Source organism: Rhamphochromis longiceps, linkage group LG20 (genome assembly GCF_057381845.1).
Source record: "Rhamphochromis longiceps isolate RC_006_pf linkage group LG20, R_longiceps_female_GT1.1, whole genome shotgun sequence".
In the NCBI taxonomy this organism is placed as follows: domain Eukaryota; kingdom Metazoa; phylum Chordata; class Actinopteri; order Cichliformes; family Cichlidae; genus Rhamphochromis; species Rhamphochromis longiceps.
The window spans coordinates 23,861,650-23,880,376 of NC_140576.1; the positions used below are offsets into that span (position 1 = coordinate 23,861,650).

The 18,727-nt window shown below is 40.4% G+C and overlaps 1 protein-coding gene across 3 annotated transcripts in view; it reads left to right on the top strand.

Moving 5' to 3' along the window:
• The window catches only part of scube3 (signal peptide, CUB domain, EGF-like 3), a 77,848-nt gene extending 61,094 nt beyond the window's left edge, over positions 1–16,754 (top strand). For all 3 annotated transcript variants that reach the window (XM_085394388.1, XM_085394389.1, XM_085394390.1), the window contains 16 exons: positions 535–651; positions 2,054–2,176; positions 6,157–6,273; positions 11,756–11,878; positions 12,029–12,145; positions 12,235–12,330; positions 12,475–12,591; positions 12,738–12,899; positions 13,009–13,212; positions 14,021–14,182; positions 14,275–14,442; positions 14,516–14,677; positions 14,763–14,960; positions 15,048–15,200; positions 16,152–16,231; positions 16,518–16,754. In XM_085394388.1, coding sequence (XP_085250514.1) covers positions 535–651; positions 2,054–2,176; positions 6,157–6,273; positions 11,756–11,878; positions 12,029–12,145; positions 12,235–12,330; positions 12,475–12,591; positions 12,738–12,899; positions 13,009–13,212; positions 14,021–14,182; positions 14,275–14,442; positions 14,516–14,677; positions 14,763–14,960; positions 15,048–15,200; positions 16,152–16,231; positions 16,518–16,670 — 2,252 coding nt within the window. In that variant the 3' untranslated portion in view covers positions 16,671–16,754. The remainder of the gene's footprint in view (positions 1–534; positions 652–2,053; positions 2,177–6,156; positions 6,274–11,755; positions 11,879–12,028; positions 12,146–12,234; positions 12,331–12,474; positions 12,592–12,737; positions 12,900–13,008; positions 13,213–14,020; positions 14,183–14,274; positions 14,443–14,515; positions 14,678–14,762; positions 14,961–15,047; positions 15,201–16,151; positions 16,232–16,517) is intronic.
• Positions 16,755–18,727: the final 1,973 nt, after the last annotated feature.

The window sequence follows — 18,727 nt, forward strand, 5'->3', positions numbered from 1 at the left end:
GTCAAAACCAGGAAGGAACTGGTGGTTTCGTCCACATGTGTCTGCAAATGAAAATTCTCCCTTTATAATGGAGGGGAGACATTTCCTACAGTACAAAAGGATTTTTGGAGGTCATAATTTGCTTTTACCAAAGAGAAACAAACCTTCTCACATACCTCACACATGCACAGACAGACACAACAAGTGAAGTTCCCATGTTTGGCTGTGTTAGCTATATTTCCTAATGACTTGTCTCCTTTCATTATTGACAAACTCTTTGTTTCTCTGACTGGTAATCTCTTTCATTGGCTGCATTCATTACTGTTTCTATCTTTACTCTCTTTTTTTCCTCTCTACCACTCAACACTTGATCAGCATGCTGCTCTTGGCCTGTTCACAAAAGTAATGGTGTATATAATGGTGTTTCTTGTAGTTTTTGCAGTTGCACCAGTATGCATGTCTGCTGTTTCAATTGGAAGAAATAAGTAGGTCACAACTGAATCTACTTTGTATTTTCTGTGGGGTTTATCTAACTGAATGCGTGTTTCCCTGCAGAGACCTGTGCAGTGAACAATGGCGGCTGTGATAGCACATGTCATGATTCAGTGACAGGAGTCCGCTGCAGCTGTCCTGTTGGCTTCACTCTGCAGCCAGACCGCAAGACTTGCAAAGGTATTCCCACCCATCGCCTATGGATGCAGGCAGCATTCAAGCTGCACCTGTCCAGCTCTCACTAAATTATTCTCCTGCTTGTCATTTTTCCAGCTTCTCTCTCCACATGCAGCCAACAGGAATGATTAAATAGTTATTCACTCCTACCCAAGTTAGAACCCCTTGTAACTTGCCAGTTAGATTTTCTGCAGAAACCACATTTTTTTTTGCAACTACAAGTTATTTTGTCTGTATCCATACAGGTGTCACAGATCTATCACTACCTTCTGCTTTTCAACAACATATTTTAAGAAATATTTTGTCATGGCACCAGCTTTCCCGACAGTTTTCTTCTGCACTGCCATCTTTGTGAGTGTTGGCAGAGCATCCTCAACTCAAGCAACCTGCATAATTTTGCTGTTTTTTTTTTTTTTTTGTTTTTTTTTGTGTGTGTGTGTGGTTTTTTTCTTCGTGCAATCTCTAATCCTCTCCGAATGTTATGTGGAATTATCGAGACTTGGGGAAAACAAACATTGGATGTAGGTGAACAAAAGCAGGATAGCAGTGTGTCAGTGTGCTTACAGTGTTAGACTAACAACTCTAATAAAAATACATTGGCTTGTATTCGTTTAGTTTGAGAGGAAACAAGAGGAAAATGAACACAGGCAGCACTGGCACAAGAAGACAGACGCTCGCTTCGGGCCAGGCACTTCTGAGGAGTTGAGACAAAGATGAAGCAAGGATGGGATTATTTAATTCCATCTCTCATGCATTTATTTTAACCAGATGATGAAGACTCCCTCAAGAGACAGATGCCTCATTTGTGATGATGATTCAGAATTAATCAGAGCTGGTGCCAAACTTGCCAAGGCAGAGCACCATGAAAAGCAGGGATCAGCACATGACATATCGATTCAGTATTGGCTACAGAAATAAAGAGCAGAATAATCGGAAGGAGATGGACAATGATGATTTAGAGGCCTTACTGCTTCGGGGCTTTACTGTGTGAGAGCTGCACTCCATTAAAGTCACACGCAAGCTGATTTTTAGCCTATCCGAGGACCAGCAAGGAAACCCCTGAAGCTTATTTCCACAGAAATGACTGTCCTGTTTTGCACTGTTAGTCCAAGCTGCCTCATTTACATACATCTCCAACATACTATTCAGATTTAAGAACTTTTTTAAAGCCGTTCGTGTGTGTGTGTATTTTCTTATAAGCCCAGAAAACTGATAAATGATGATGTTTCTATTTGTCTGCTGAGTGTGTAAATAGGCCACTCTGTGCTAACGCATCTTCAGGTTTTTCCTACTTCCAAGTGACAAAAAAATTGCATGCTGTAGGTTTAAGTTCAGCGCTCTCTCATTTGCAGCTGCGATGAGTGATTTGATGTATCCGCTCCTCGTTATGGTTTTCTGTTCACAGACATTGACGAGTGCCGTCTGAACAATGGGGGGTGTGATCATGTGTGTCGAAACACAGTGGGTAGCTTTGAGTGCAGCTGCAAGAAAGGCTACAAGCTGCTAACCAATGAGAGAACTTGCCAAGGTACGTAGCCCGTTTCGTTGCCATTTGCCACTTAAATAAACAAACTGTCTCTACTTACTCCTACTCCAAAGCTTCTGCTAAACACTCTTTGTCTCATAGACTGAGATTTTTTGCATTAAATGACAACTACGACAAAGAGCAGTTGCCTCCCGATGCCACAAAAATATGCGCTCGGAGATTTCTGTCCTTCAGAGAAGCCAAACCAGGCCTCTCTGGCATGTTTGTCCCTTATATTTAGTGGTAGCTGCTGCTCAGCAGGACCTGGGAGAACTAGTACAGAACAAATAAGAATTTGCAATGGCTGAACACAGGTGTAGGAAATTAGGGGCTCCAACTCTTAAATCTCTGGTTCTTGGATGAATAAAGCCACCACAGAAAAATACGCTGAAAAAAGACAGACAGCTTGCAACAATGGAGCCAAATCCAGCCTCTCTCCAAGTGAAAAACAGATGACATGCTATTTTTCCTTTCTTTGTATTTATTGATGTGGTCAATCAATATTCAGCCTGGTACACATCAACGTCATGCAATTGGTTCAGAATTGCTGCACTGAATCACACCACTCTAACACGGTACACAAGCATCGTGTGCGTTTGATGAAAACGTACTCTCTGTCGCCGTTCTTTGCAGCCACTCTCTTCTCTCTTTAAATCTATTTTCGGTGGATGCCTTTCTTTCATTATTTGTCGCCAAACAATGCAAAGTTTATTTTGCCAGAATAACACAGATAACTGAGAAAATGCGGTCTGTGCATGTCGGAATGTAAATCACAGCTTGTTTTATGTGGCACCATGCCTTAACCTACTCAGCCGTGTGCTGTTTTGGGCCAGGGAGTCAACTTTGGAACAGGGTTGTTCTTGTTTAGCGCTGTGTGTTTTGTCTGGTGAGAAGGGCTGTGATAAAGCTTGCCTGCTGTTGAGTGAGGTATTGCCATGCTTGCATACTCCACACTATTGAGTCACTTGCCTGCTACTCGTCTTGTCATTCCTATCGTGTTTTCTCATTTTTGGAAGGGGATCGGGGCAAAATAAAAGCTGAGTGCCTCTTAGTAAAGGTTAAAGTTGATCTTCTTTATTTGCCCTTTTGTTCATGTAGCTCCTTTGTGCTTGTCTTAGTTTTTTTTTTTTTTACCCTTCATGTTGGAATGTAGATGTGTGGTTAAAGGGGCATACTGCTTATTTAGTATTACTTCCAGACTCTTGTTTGTCTCGCAAGAGACCTATTTGGGAAAAAAAGAGTGATTAAAATCAAAACAGCTGAGGTCCACAGATCTGTAATTTTAGTCTTTCATGTGGGGTGTGCTCCAAAAGCAAAAAAAAATCCATCCTACATTTCCCATAATGCAGTAATGCATTTACAAGGGTCATAAGGTTCATATTGTCAGTTGTAAAGGTTAATATGACTTCTCTAGCTCTGTAGAAGACGTTGTGCTGTTTTCATCACCTTTGTGTGCGAGATGTGGAGTAGGTCTCTAAATTTTTTGGACATAGCTTGGGGTCTAACAGGTATTACTTTGACTAAACAGCCAGGAGTAATCCTATCATCGAGCTCACTAAAGTGCATATAGAGTATAAATCCTGAAGTGAAAGACTAAGAAGATTAGGTGCACCTGCAGTAAATTTACAGCCATCCTTCTCCTGGTTTTGCTAATAGTTGCTGGTGCTTCGTTGCGTGTCACTGTGTTCTCTGGTATCAGTTACTCTTAGACATTTGCAGTCACCGTGAGGTGTTGAGATGTGTAAACTGAACTCTTGGTTTATCTTGGTTTAAACAGTCGTGGTGTTTCCCTGCTTTCAGTGGACCATGGTCCCTAAGTCAGGATGGGGCATGTCTGCTGAGCCCCTGTCAGCATTCCACCACCCACAACACCCTCCAGAATCTCCTCCTCCTCCTCCTCCTCCTCCTCCTCCTCCTCCTCTTCTCACTCGTGATCCACATGAGGGCACTCAGATGTTCATCAGACCTTGTGTTTTCTCCAGAGGGAACATCAGTGATGCAGGCCTTATCTGTCCTGGATAAACAATAGTTGCCAGTGTTTTCATTGCAGTCGATCTCATTTGCCGTTTTATTTTGAGTAAGGTTCAAGGTTAAAGTGATGTGAGACTGCATAAAGGAAGTTAGTGACAGGAGCTCTGAGTTGCGATTCTCATCTGCATTCAGTGTGACTGCTATCCCCCTGCACGTACATCACCTCATGATGTCGTCTTTGCCCTCCCACTGCATACTTCACCTTAACTGTCTTGTAAATAAGGGTTGTGGGAGTCCCAGATGTCTTAACACTTATGCTCTGTAGCATGATATCACACAAAACGGTGTAATGATAAGTTGCAGATTGACTTCTGGCGTCACTGGTTGCAGCATATTTTAAGGATAAACTCAGTCACCACGCCTAACTCCTAGAGGGTTTTAGACTTTTTATTTAAAAGTGCGCTTGAGTCGAGTTTATCCTTAACACTCCAAAAACAATCACTTTTGCAATGCCTCTTCCAGCGTGTGCCAACCCACGCTTCACTCATCTATCATTGCTTTTATGAATCTCCAGAGGCCTCCGCAGGAGACAAATGGCAAGAACTGTATGAGCTTGTTGTCTTTTTTTTTTTTAATACTTGGTTTGTGGTAAAAAAAAATTATGTTCTAGAAGACTTATTTTGTAAAAGATAAGCTGCACCAATTATACATTTTGGTGTTTTTCCAGCTTTAAAACATCAGCTTGTACGTTTCCTTCAAAGCTTGTGTACAGCTTTGTAAACTGATATCTTAATAAGCTATTAATCTCAGAACATTTTTATCTTTTGGTTGCTCTTACAACATGCCTGCCAAATATTAACCTCAGTGATCCTCATATGGTTTATCTGTCTAGTTTGGATTATGCCCAGTGCGCAAATGTCAATGTTTTATTTTTATTTTTTCAAAAACCATGCAAGATTTGAGCAGATATTTATCAGTCTGTCTTCCTGCGTTCTTTAAGCCAGCATATCATTTAACCAAACATACTTAATTGCTGTGAAATACCTGTGACCTCCGTTTAATGGCAGCGTGTGCTTCCTCATAACCCAGAGGAGGTTCAGATGTAGCTGATGAAAGCATGATATTCCTGGGAAAGTCCTGAGAAACCTTTGTTTTATTTGCCAAGTTGATCCAGCAAAGTTGTAGCACATCCCCATTTTCCACCAGCATTTGCTGTCTGGGCTTGACAGAGATCATTACTGACATTAAGGGGAGCCTTGATCACAATAAAACCAAATGTCATCAGTCTCCTGTAGCTTCATGTGTCTGTCCTTATGGTCTTTGAGCCCATGACATTTAAGCAACTTATCAGGATCCATGTGTAAGAGAGACAGAGACAGGCAGGAAGGAGCTGATTTGATGTAGATTTGCAAGTTAAGCTGACAAGGTGAGAAAACCAGAGAAACTGAAAATCCACGTCTTCTTATCTGCACTCGTACTGTGACATGTATATCTACGTGCTATAGCAAAAAATGTGGATGTTTAAACGCACATTTACGTGTTGTCCAAGTAACAGACTGACAAGTCAAATTCTAGGACTTGTACCGACTCTGGCTCATTTAGCATGCTTAAGATGAAAGAGAAGGAAAGTGTTCCCAAGGTCCAACGTTAGCGTGGAAAAACCAACCCAAAGGCTCCTATTATCAGGTAAAGAGTGGGCTTTCTTTTGTCTCCTGCTGTGGCCACTTGTTATTTCAAAACAACTTGGACAATTTCATTTCAGTGCATCGAAATGGAAAACTGCATGACTGCAGGAGGTCAAGCGCTATACCATGCACCAAACAGAAGACACCTTTCTTGGAAAATACTTTTTTTTGTGACATATTTTCTGACCCATTGCAATTCTTGACAACCAAGAAATACAATACAGAAGATGAAACGAGGACAGATCCCATTATTATTGGAGGCTTTTTGTGTGTAATTTGTTGAACTGTTTGAAAAGTTTATAACAGCATGTCTTTCTATCTACACAGATATTGACGAATGCTCTTTTGACCGTGCCTGTGACCACTTTTGTGTCAACTCTGCCGGAAGTTTCCAATGTCATTGTCATAAGGGCTACGTCCTTTACGGACTGGCACACTGTGGAGGTGAGCCAGCATGTCTGTTTCTTCTTTGCCTTGTCTCCGGGTGTAAATCTCCTGTCTGTCACTCTTCCTCTAGAGCCAGCACTTCTGTGCTAACCTTTCATTTACTGCTCTTATGTTTGGCAGGGAAAAAAAACACTAGAAATACTAAAAATGTTATTAATTTTAACATGCCTACTGACAGCTTTAATAAAGCACTGCTGAGAGATTTTATAGATTTTACATGACTAATTTACAAAGTGTTTTATTTCTGCAGTAACTGTTATAAGACTTGCAGGAAGTTTAGCCATAGGCATTACAGTGACTGAAATGTCTGCGCAGCTTTTAGAAGAGCTGGCAAGACATTTTTACAGACACCCATTGTCCCCTGATGATGCATCCTAACAACCTTTGTGATCCTCTGACTTTCCAAGTAATGTCACAGTTTGTGGGTCTGAATGAAATGTTTCAAAATCGTTTTGTGCATTATATTTATATCCCCCTTAGGATGAATTATAATGACTTTGGATTTCATTTTGCTTTTCCTCTCATGCTACCATCAGCTACGTTTGTCCATTACTTGAACAAATGCCTTTAAACCATATTGTATTCTGACCACTTTCTAGGCTGGACTCTTATGATTTATTATTATCAGGTTGTCAGATCATCAGGACTGGAAAGAGATCATCTCCTTGGTAAAAACAGAATTGAATTTAAAATTCATCTCCTCGCATACAAAGTCTTGAATGATCATGCCCTCTCATATCTTGAAGACCTCAGATGTCTTTGTTCAAAGACTGAAGGCTTATTTGTGGTTTCTAGAGTGTTTGAAAGTAGAATGGGTGGTAGAGCCTTCAGATATTAGGCCTCTCTACTGTAGAAACAGCTCCAGTTTGGATTCGACAGACAGTCCCTCCAGTTTTAAGTTTAGACTCATAACTTTCCTTTTAGATAAAGTTTGTAGTTTGGGCTACATCAGGTGACCCTGAACCATCCCTTAGCTATGCTGCTATAGGCTTAGACTGCTGTGGGACATCTTTTCTTTTCTTTTCTTTTCTTTTAAGGCACAAACTAAACTTTTTTTAAGTGTCAATGTATAGTTACTGTTGGTGTTTACACAAGCTAAGCTCATTAATCTGGAGACAACATCCTTAAAAAATAGAAAAACAAAAAAACGTCCCTACATGCAGCTGCATTCTTGGGTAAAACTGAAGTGTATTTAAATGCTCACTCTGATGGATTACCTTTCACAAGCCAGGTTTAGACCTCTACAAGTCGATTTTCAAATGGACTGAAATGAGCTGAAACAGGTGGCTGCCTGGAAGGCAAGAACTCAATCTAAGAACTTACGCTACACTTGGCAGTCATATAAAGTGCAGACAATTTGTGCTGTACTTAATGTACTAAAACATGAAATAATATCATGGAGGTTATGGTTCTTCAAGGTGGAGTATGTCCATCAAAAATGGGCAGGTAGTTACTGTACTCTGGTGTAGAACAGATAGGAGAAACGGCCTTTGGTGTCAGAAGGTGGTGTGTGAGGGCACGTCAGATCTGCCAAGAGGCCCGCCAGAGCACATCAGGGTGTTGCCGCGATCCTTTGATGGAGCGTGTATCACCAGTTAGAATCTGCTGCTGTCTCCTGCACCTCGGGGCCTCACAGTAGTTTTGGGAGAGACATAGAGAGACGGCATATGCACTTGAAATACATAGCTTTGAAGTGACTCGTTATGTGTTTTTGTCTGTAGTTTGACAGGTCGACTGATCGGGAATGTTGCAACAGAATTGACTATACTGAGACTAGAGAGTGGTAACTTGTAGATGTTTGTGATCAGGAGGTGCAGTTAGTCAAAAACTGCATAGGAGTAACAGTTTTACATTTTTTGTGAACCACCTACTCTTTCTTTGTTTTTTTTTAATGCTTACTTTCAATGGAGTCAGAGATGTGGTGGCAGTGCTGCTGGGTTGCAATACATTGTAAGGGGTTACTTTTATTTTTATCCACCCACTGTATGTAATTCTGGAATTACATAGTCTGCTGTATTTCAGAAGAGTTTAATAGGTTCACGGGATCCATTCCACACATGGGTAGCTGTATTAGCTGTCAGCTCAGGGAATAAATGTGCCAGGATTGGATTTGTAAGGCTTTTACTCACATGATGGACTGTGATCAGGCTGCACTGAGCTGCTAAAAGGAAAGAAGATGGTCAGGCGTAAATGACTCTCTATACCATTGTATAGAGCGCAAGTGATGAATGATTTCCCCTCTTTCTTCCCCCCCCCTCTTTTTACCACCACCGCTGTCGGAACTGTTAGATAACCCCAGAGATTTATGGTGATCGCTGCTGTACTTTCTTCGTCCCCAGCCACAACAGTATGAGGTTATGTTATCCCCTCTGTGGTTTATCAGCGGACATTATGGCTGCCAAACAATTCAGAAATCTGGTGTTAAACAATAGACTCACCCTAAACAAACCCAATTAGGTCAGTGACCTGCTGTTAAGCATTGTGCCGAGGCATGTCAACATTCCTCCCAAGTGAGAGTATATCCAGCCATTCTCCCTCTCGGCTAGCAAAACAATCTGCTCATTTTGCTTATATGCTTTAAAAAATAGACTCAAACTGCTCGTGACTAAATACTTTTAAAGTATTTTTGAATTTACCTAATTTGATCCAGTCAGCATTTACCGTGGCAGAAAGGCATTTTTATCCTACGAAAAACATGTTTGTACATAGATCTATGAAAAAGATCTCTAAACATCAAAAAGGGTTCCAGTTGATACCTAAATACTTAAAGGGGGCTTATTAGGCTTATTTCTAGCTCCTTAATTGTATTCCTGGGCTGTAATAGAGCAGCTTTCAATAATTAGAAGTTTAAAACAATCTTGTACTAGAACTTGGTTTAGCCCCTTAGTTCATCCACCCCTCTAAACCAAGCCAGTTTACCCTCTTTTACTAGTCAGCTTCTCTCTAAACCAGTTTTTCTTTTGCAAACCTCCAAAAAGCAGGTTGTTTACCATATGCAGATCAATATTAGGCAAAAGAGTCATAAACTAAGCATTTATGGTGCTCTGTACGTATGTTAACCTTATGAATTGTATTTGAAATATATGAAATATATTACTTGGACACTAAATACCCTGCAAATATTTGTTTTTGTTGAAGTTTTATAAACTTCCATGTACTCTTTGGGTGGTTTAATCTGACCTGAAAAAACATTTGAGGGAGTAAATGTAAAATTCCAAATGCTTTCAATCTTGGAAAGAAAATGTGGGACACATAATACAAAGGGTTGACATCAATACATGTAATGAATGCAATCCTAGTATATAAATAATGCGAACAGAAAAAAACGATCATTCAATTCACAAATTCCTTGCAAACTGTAATCTTGTTGGTTACAATAACCTGCCTGTTGAAGGCTGGATTCCAGTTAAATTCCACTTAAATTCATTCGATTATGGCCGAATGTTGCTGTGTCAGGAAAAATGATTGATTGAACAGGTTAAAGCTCAAAAGGTAGTCACACTTTCGAAGCGGTGAAATTTGCTCTTTAAAAAATAAATCATTACTCATCCTGAATGTGCTACATGAATACAAATTCCTTTATTGTAGCTTTGAGGGTTGATTGTTGCATAATGCAGAATAAAATGCCTCTCGTAGTTTCTGTTGCTTACAATAAGATACTCATCTAAGCTACAGAATGTTTTTTTTTTTTTTTTAAGCTATAAAGAACAGTGTTGCTGATGTAATGTAGGATCATGCACCGTAAGTGCCTTTTTATTCCAAGGACAACTCTGGAATCACCAAATGGTCATTAAAAAATCGTGCAAATTACTCATATTATATTCATGCAGCTGCAAAGTGAGAGGTATGTACTGCACAATAAATATGTCTTCAATTTTAACATTTACATTTTTTTTTTTAAACAATTAGTCCTATTTTTTGTTATTTTTGAAATTGCATATTTTCACTTTGGTGTCATGTTTATAGGATGTAGCTGAAATATTTGTAGTGCTTACAATCTTAAAAAATGTGGGGGTTTTGCTGTTTTTCCTTTGTTACAAATGATGAAAAAAAAAAATACTATGAAACAAAACTCTTAATGTCCAAAACTAACTGTAACCTAAACTAAAATCAATTTTAATGTAAAAGTAAATCTAAAAATTGCTCTGAGTTGACATATGATCACCCCTCGACTCCAGTATTTGGATTTATCCGTTGCATGGCTGCTCGCCAAACCACAAAGAAAGGACAAATTAAAGTGGAACTTTCTTCTTCTTCTTTTTTTGTTTTAAAGAAAATAAAAGGAGGGGGTTGGTGATTTATAAATATTTGTCCAATGCAGAAAACACTGCCCAGATTGCGCTTGGGGAAAAATTCTTCTTAAAAGCAACATGGGCCAGTTGGCGATTAAGCTCACAAAACTGATTACAGTTAAAAGATTTTGACATTTTTATGAACCCTAAATTTCTGCTACATGATACAAAGCAGTTGCAGAGTCTAAATGTCAGATCGTCTTTTTGTTCTGCCCTTTCCTTTCTTGGCTCGTCTCTACATCGGCTCTGTTAGAGCATGCAAAGCAAAAAAAAAAAAGATTAAAGCGATCTGGAGAAATGTTAGAATAAGTCTATTTGGTCACATTTCAAATTTGGGAAGAACAAAGAAGTCAAAACAACAGTTGCTGGCAGATGAGCTCTGCTTCCATCAGATTTTCATTAGAGCTCTTTGTCCTTTAAATGAAGTGCTTTGATGCAGAGGATAAGCAGCACATCCCTCACAACATTTTCAAGCAGTTCTGGCTTCAGAACAGCAGAGCGCTACTGATGAAGTCATCATCTTCTTCGGGGAGTGCAGTGGCACGCAGACTGTTTGTATTCAGAGTGAATAATTGAATGAGACAAGAAAGAGCATTTCATATCAGCAAGCAAGATCATCAATCACTGCCATTATCTCCGTTTCTTTCCCAGTGCCACTTGTCCGTAGCCTGCCGAATCCTCAGCTCCACTCACTAAACTAATTTTCTGTCTGGCATCGACGGCAGCCAGACTGCATCTGGATCCCGGATGCTGTTAGTGGTTTTAGCTCAGCATGTGTTTGAAAAGTTGATTATAATTTACTGCTTGCCACAAGTCTTTCTCCTTGAAGAGCAGAGAAATTTTGACCATGAAATTGAATGTGGGTGACATCAAAACGAGAAATCACTTCTGTTTACACGCAAACGCATTAATCTTTCCAGAGCGTGAGGATGAATGGAACTGAGCTTACAGGAACTCGTCATTCATAGCTGTGCTGTTTTATAAGAGGCCTGCTTGTCTTTCATGTAAATCAGCAGAATTGACTCCAGATTGTTTTGGACTAATCACATTGTTTTGTTTTGTTATTATATTTCTGTTGCCGTATTTGTCAATAAAAATCCTTTTCCCTTTGATATTTTTTGATCTTCTCCAGGCATGTTCAGATGTCCGCAGGACATTTGTACTTATGTTAACACCTCTCTTCACAGATATCGACGAGTGCAGTATAAATCGTGGAGGTTGTAAATACGGTTGCGTCAACACACTGGGGAGTTATGAGTGTACCTGTCCACCGGGGTACAAGCTGCACTGGAATAAGAAAGACTGTATTGGTATGTAGCAGCACTGCCCCCAAGTGGTTGATTCACTGACATACACTCGAAGCGGGCCTTTTCCACATACTGCTTGTGCAGTCTTTCTCTCTACGCCAGCTTATTGGTGTTAACATTATGTGATACATTGTAGATTGTGTTTTCTCTCAGAGCCTGTGAAATGTCCTCCTGGGCTTGTAGCACCAAAGGCTACACTGACCTGCAGCAAGACTGGCAAGAAAGAGAGCTGCTCTCTTACATGTGCTTCTAAGGCTCACTATCTGGCAGGTATGTCACCGCAATTCAGAGTCGAGTCACAAATTATCTCAGATCCAAAAGATTAGTTTATGGACTTATTTTTGTGTGAACCTTTACAGAATCTGATAACAGCTACTCTGTCAGTTGTGGTATCCCCATCCTCAGAGGGAAGTCCCCCACTAGGCTGAACTCCAACAGCAGTCAGAGCTGCATAGGTTTGTCACTCTCAATATTCATATGGTCGCAGAGTTTTCGAGGACCCAACATGTCAATCACAACAGCACAGACAGCTGTCTTTGCAGGGATGGCAGTGTGATGTTTCAGTGTCCTCCTACCCACTGGGCTGTGTTTGTCTGTAGAGGCTCTGGCCCCTCCAGTAAAGCAGACGGCTTCTTTCAAGATCAAAAACGCCAAATGTCACCTGCATCCTAAGCTGCCTGGCCGAACTGAGGACAGAGGACGGACACTGGGACAAGGTCAGTCCTTAACTGGATATGTTCCTTTACAGATGTGTTGTTTATTTATTTATTTTAATATTTAAAGGTTGACTGCTCTATAACAGATCCAAGCAATGTATGCCGGTGCTGCCTTAAAGATATTATATGATATTGTGTGTCCACAGGAGGAGGGCAGCCCTGCAGCAACTGCCTTGTAACATTTGTCAACCTTAAATGTGACTCCTCCAAGAAAGCTAAAGGGCGACGTGCTCGCAACCCCTCCAACAAAGAAGTAACACGCATTACATTAGAGCTGGAAGCTGAGGTCAAACCTACAGATGCTACAGGTTGGACTTTTCTTTTTCCATCCCAAAGGAAAACCTTGATCAACTTAGTTGGTGCTTAAGACATAATTATTTAAAATTTTATTTACATTTTTTATGGACTCCAATCCAGGGAGTTGTAATCTCAGCTGCCTGAGACAACGGATGGAGAAGCAGGTTAAAACCTATATCAAGGCTCTGAAGAAGTCCATCAACCAGGAGCGCTTCCTCATCAGAGTTGCTGGTTTGGAATATGAGGTGGCCCAAAAACTTCCCCAGGCTGCTCCTATTCAGGAAAACTGTGGTCCAGGCTGGGAGAGGGACAGTGGCCGATGTGGTAAGACCAGAGAGCAGAAATGGTAGTCTTGGATAAGCTAATTTTGCTGCAAGGATGTATTTAGAAACTTAGGATGTACTCACAGCAGCCAATAAATACCACACATGAGCACGTCTGAGCTCCAAAGTTCAGTTAATTTGACTAACGGGAGCACTGGGTCATACCTGAGCGTCAAGTCTGGTTAACTCTGTCCTGGGCTGCTTGAACAGGTGGGCCCAGGCGGAGATTGGTTGGACTGTTGGTTATATTACAGAGCAATTGTGCCCAGTGTTAGTACACCCTAAATGTCAGAATATAACCTTACGAAATGTCACATTGTGCATCATTGTTTCATAGAAGGTGTGTCTTTAGCTAGTCTTCAGGTGAGGTCTCTACACAATAAAACTAATCAGTCATCACCCAATCAGACCCAGCCACAACCCTAGGAGATCAGCTGATTTAAGTGTCATCCAGTATCATGTGATGGCTCTACTATAATCCAGCTCTGCATCCAATTAGCAAATGTAATAAAGGACATGCAAGTTAAGCTGTTTTAGCCAATTGCTTCTGCCCCTGCAAGCTACTTTGGAACCCACTATCACCTGGGGTGCCAATAACAATAAAACAAAAAAAAACAAACTGTGTTCATCTGCTCTGGTTTGCTCTCCTCATGTGTTACAAAGATTAACCACCAGAATTAATAGAAATGATCCCAGATACAAATAACAAATGCATATTTTATCCATCCACGTTACACATTTAGTTAATGAGGAGTTATAGCTAAGTGTGTCCTAATCTCTAACTGAAGCCATTGTGGATGTTCTCTCAGTCAGATGTTTGCCAGGCTCTTACTACCACGGTGAGCAGGAACGCTGTGTCCAGTGTCCACCCGGCACTTTCCAGGAGAAAGAGGGGCAGCTGGCCTGTGACCTCTGTCCTGGAAGCGATGGCCATGGGCCTGTGGGCGCACGGAACATCTCCTCCTGTGCAGGTAGCCTTGTTTAAAGTCTCACGGACTATGTTAAACATCCATTTCTGACTCATTAAAAAGCCTGATCCCTGTGTTGTTCACATCAAATCCAGGCCAGTGTCCAACAGGGTACTACTCCAGCAGTGGATTCAAACCTTGCCTGCCATGTCCTCAGGGCAATTACCAACCAGATTTGGGACGGACCCTGTGCTTTCCCTGTGGGGGAGGTCTCAGCACCAAGCGGGAAGGGGCCAGCTCCTTCCACGACTGTGAAGTCAAAGGTCAACTTTTTATCTTTGCTGGGGGGAAGAAATCCAAACTTCTTCGCTTAATATTTTTACTTTTTCCCTGCAGTTGATTGTTCTCCAGGTCATTACTACAACACCACAGTACACCGCTGTATCCGCTGCCCTGTGGGGACCTATCAGACAGAGTTTAAACAAAACTACTGCATCTCCTGTCCTGGAAATACCACCACTGATTTTGATGGTGCCACAAGTGTCTCGCAGTGCAAGAGTGAGTATGAAAATGATTGTTTTGTGTTGTTCATTTTTCTCAGACATGGGCTTGAATTTAATTTGATATGTTTGTGTGCGTCTAGACAGGCAATGTGGCGGGGAGATGGGCGAGTTTATGGGTTATATTGAGTCACCTAACTATCCTGGTAATTACCCTGCAAATGTGGAGTGCATTTGGAACATCAACCCACCCAGCAAGCGCAAGATCCTAATTGTTGTGCCGGAGATTTTCTTGCCTTCAGAGGATGAATGTGGAGATGTGCTGGTTATGAGGAAGAACTGTAAGTGGCCCTCTTTCATTAGCTTTCATTGAAATGTAGTAATTTAATCACACTATAAACCTGGTCATTTTTCTTCTTTAATACAAGGGTCAGCTACGTCCATCACCACCTACGAGACATGTCAGACATATGAGCGGCCCATCGCCTTCACAGCTCGGTCCAGACGTCTCTGGATTAACTTCAAGTCTAATGAGGCTAACAGCGCCAGAGGCTTTCAGATCCCCTATGTTACTTATGATGGTATGAAACATTATCACTTTTCTCACCAGATGGCTTAGATTGTGAACTGTTATGTGTCTAAAATTTTTCTGACCTTAAAGGGTTGTTTTATAAAATAAATCTTATATAGTATTATTTTTAATAAACGTGGCAGGTGACAGTCTTTTTATTTTTGTCAGTGTAGCTGTGTAAAAACAACACATATTTATCACAACATTTAATTTGAATGATTGGCTAATTATTGTACATGGAAACTAGTGCTGTCAGCGTTATTCTCGTTAAAATGACATTAACGCCATAACCGCATTAATGCGGCAAATCTCCGTTAGCTATTTAGCGCGGGTCGCCCCGTGCGTGGGGCTGCACAACGGAGATTTGCGGCGTAACTGGAGATTTGCCGGTTTAACGCGGTTATGGCGTTAATGTCATTTTAATGAGAATAACGCTTGCAGCACAAAAAACATATCTGCCGTCATGACTAAAATGTTACATATTTTGCACCAAAAACAGAGTGCAACTGTGGTGGACATGCAATTAACTGTTACTATTATATATTTGTCATCTGCTTTTAAATGATCGATTATTCAGAAAAACCAAAAGTTGTAAAATAGAGGAAAATATAATTTTTTATGGCTAACAGTCCAAAGTACAAAGGAAAGGAATGTTACAGAGAGGCTGGAAAACGTGACTGTCTGACAGATTAATCAGTTTCTCTGCCACCCTGATGGCTTAGGTGTGTACCAAACACACACCTGCCTATGAATCACCTTTAATGTTACACTGTAGTTTCCCTTTACAAAAAGGTGACATTAAGTTGAGTCAAAGGGAGTTTTCCAGTATATGAATGAGTTTTTTTTGCCATGTTTGTGTTTATTTTTTCACCACCTAACTTGTTTTGCATGACCTGTTTTCAGCATGCTATGAGAAAGCAAGCAGTGATTATATTATGCGTTGTTGTTTTTATGAATTCAGAGGACTACGAACAGCTCGTAGAGGACATAGTGCGAGACGGAAGGCTCTACGCCTCTGAAAACCATCAAGAAATCCTCAAGGTTAGCCCAGCCCCCTTTTCTTTTTCCTTTTCCTGCTAACTGTATGCATCATTGGCATCATTCATTGTTGCGAAGGTGATTCATTGAAGAGGAAAGGTGTCGTAAGAATAAACAAAGCTGTTGTTGTGAGTCAGGCGGTGCGTTAATATTGACGAGATTAATGTTCTCTTACAGCTGCAATTTTTTTTCCAGTATTTAGCAACACCTTCAAATGTGATTAAGGCAGTAACTGAGAACTAAAGTGTGTTTCATTAAAGACTTTATACCTGTTGATTTTTCCTCACAGGATAAAAAACTGATAAAGACTCTCTTTGATGTGCTGGCTCACCCACACAACTACTTTAAGTACACCACTCGGGAGTCCAACGAGTTGCTTCCCCGCTCCTTCATCCGTCTCATAAGCAGCAAAGTCTCTGCTTTTCTGCGACCATACAAGTAAAAGCCACACAGCTGCCGACACGCCGGATCGCGACCCTCCCCCCCGATATCCCCCTCCATCTTATAGGCCACATCGCGCAACTCTCACAGGACTTAAAAACACGAGACATACTCTTACGTTTACCCTCTTATTTTTTTGTAGGCTTTGACAATAAACACTATGCAGACCTGAGAAATTTTCCAACACCATTTTTGTTTTGTTTTTTCTTTTTTGGTCAGTTACCATTCAGCACAGGTCTGCATTCCTGAGCTCAAACATTTAGTGGGGATATAGAGTATTGTGAGTGGGTTTGGTTTCTATTGTGTTGTGCAATGAAACCACACACACACACACACAAAAAGAAAACAAACAATAGAAACGCCTATTTCAGACAGTAGGAGTGATGTTTTGTGCGTGCTGTCTGAGCTTGTTATTGTATTTGCTTAAATGAGCTCAACTCCTACCAATAAGTATGACTGTAAGTGTTGTGCAAGTGTTGTGTAACTCTGGTTCCATCTTCAGTGTCTGTGTGCTGTCCTCGAGGAGGAGCAGTTGTAAAATTCATGTCGCAGCTGCGGTCCAGCTCATTCAAAGCCCGACTATATTTGAGCTCTTAGAGCAGTTTCCAAGGGTTTTACTGTTAAAACAGTTATTCTCTGTCTGTTTAGACTGTACCAGCATTTTCCAACCTTCAGATTATTTCTGTTGCTCTTTTCCAAGCCAACTTAAAGCAAATACAAAAAAAAGGGTGGTTAGCTATTTTAGGAACGTGGTGGATATTATGAAAAAAGTTGTTGGGAGCCACAGAAATGAGATAATGTGATGCTTAGTGGAACATGTCTCAGAGAGAAAGAAATGTCTTTGAGGGACATTATGTTTGCTGCTTCTTTTAAAAGGTCACTTTAATTCTTCAGTCTCATTGTCTTTCTGATGTACGCTACACATTTATAATCTATAGGTTTAAAAACAAAGGGAAGCTCCGAATCTGATACACTATAGTTTCTACACCCAGGAAATTGATATTCCACCAGTTTTATAATTTGTTTTTATTATTTTTATTATTTTTTTTAGTCTTGTAAATAATGAAAATAAATTAGACGAGGGTTGAATTCTGTAATTACAATTTTCTTACACAGGGCCCCCAAAATAAATTTTTGCCCCTCATGTCCGACCCGCCAAAGTCCAAAGACACCCAAGACTGCTCAAATTTTATTCTGTCCTAAAGAAGACAGATCTTCCAAAGACCTCCCAAGAGAAGGCATGTGTAGTTGTCTTGGGCTCTAGATTTGCAGTCAGTCATTTCCCTTTATTTTAATACAGAGTGCAATGATTGAAAATGAATTCTTGGTTAAAGCCAAGTGTGACACAAAAACTTGTGAAATGTGTTTTGGGTTGTTTTCTTGTTGCGACTCCTTGTATTAAATGTAAGTCATTGTGAAGATATTTAACTTCTAAAATGTAACTACTTTTAGAAAAATGCATTATGTGTGGTGAAATGTAACAAAGGGGTGGCATCTTGGTGAAGTGGTTGGCACTGTCACCCCATGTATTTTAAGACTCAGACTTTAGGAGGACAAAGAAATTGAACATATTGGACTCAAATGCGATGTTGGGCCAAGTAACACAACTCGTCAGCTATAAAATCCTCACTTTATTATCAGCTTCAGTCATTGATTTATATCTTAAAATCCAATATGCAACTTCTCCATGCGCTCACTTGGCCCACGTTGCCAAAAACTGACCCATCCCACCTAAATCAGCTTGTTTCTTTTTTCCCTTTTTGCAACCTGATTTACTCCCCCCCCTTTTAATTGTTGCCTTTTAAAATAAGAGTTTGCTATGATGTATCGGAGTTGATAATGATATTTGCACTTGAATTGTTATTGCTCATGTAAAGAAATGTCTGGATTTTGTATTGTCTTTTTAAAATGAATGGAATTGGTGTTCTTGTTTTCTTGTAGCTTGTTTGTTCATGAAATGCTCACTCACCGTTTAGTCTAGAGATGATACACATAACATTATCAACTGTAAGGAATAAAAAGAAAAAAACCCAACCTATGTACAGATGTGAATGAAAA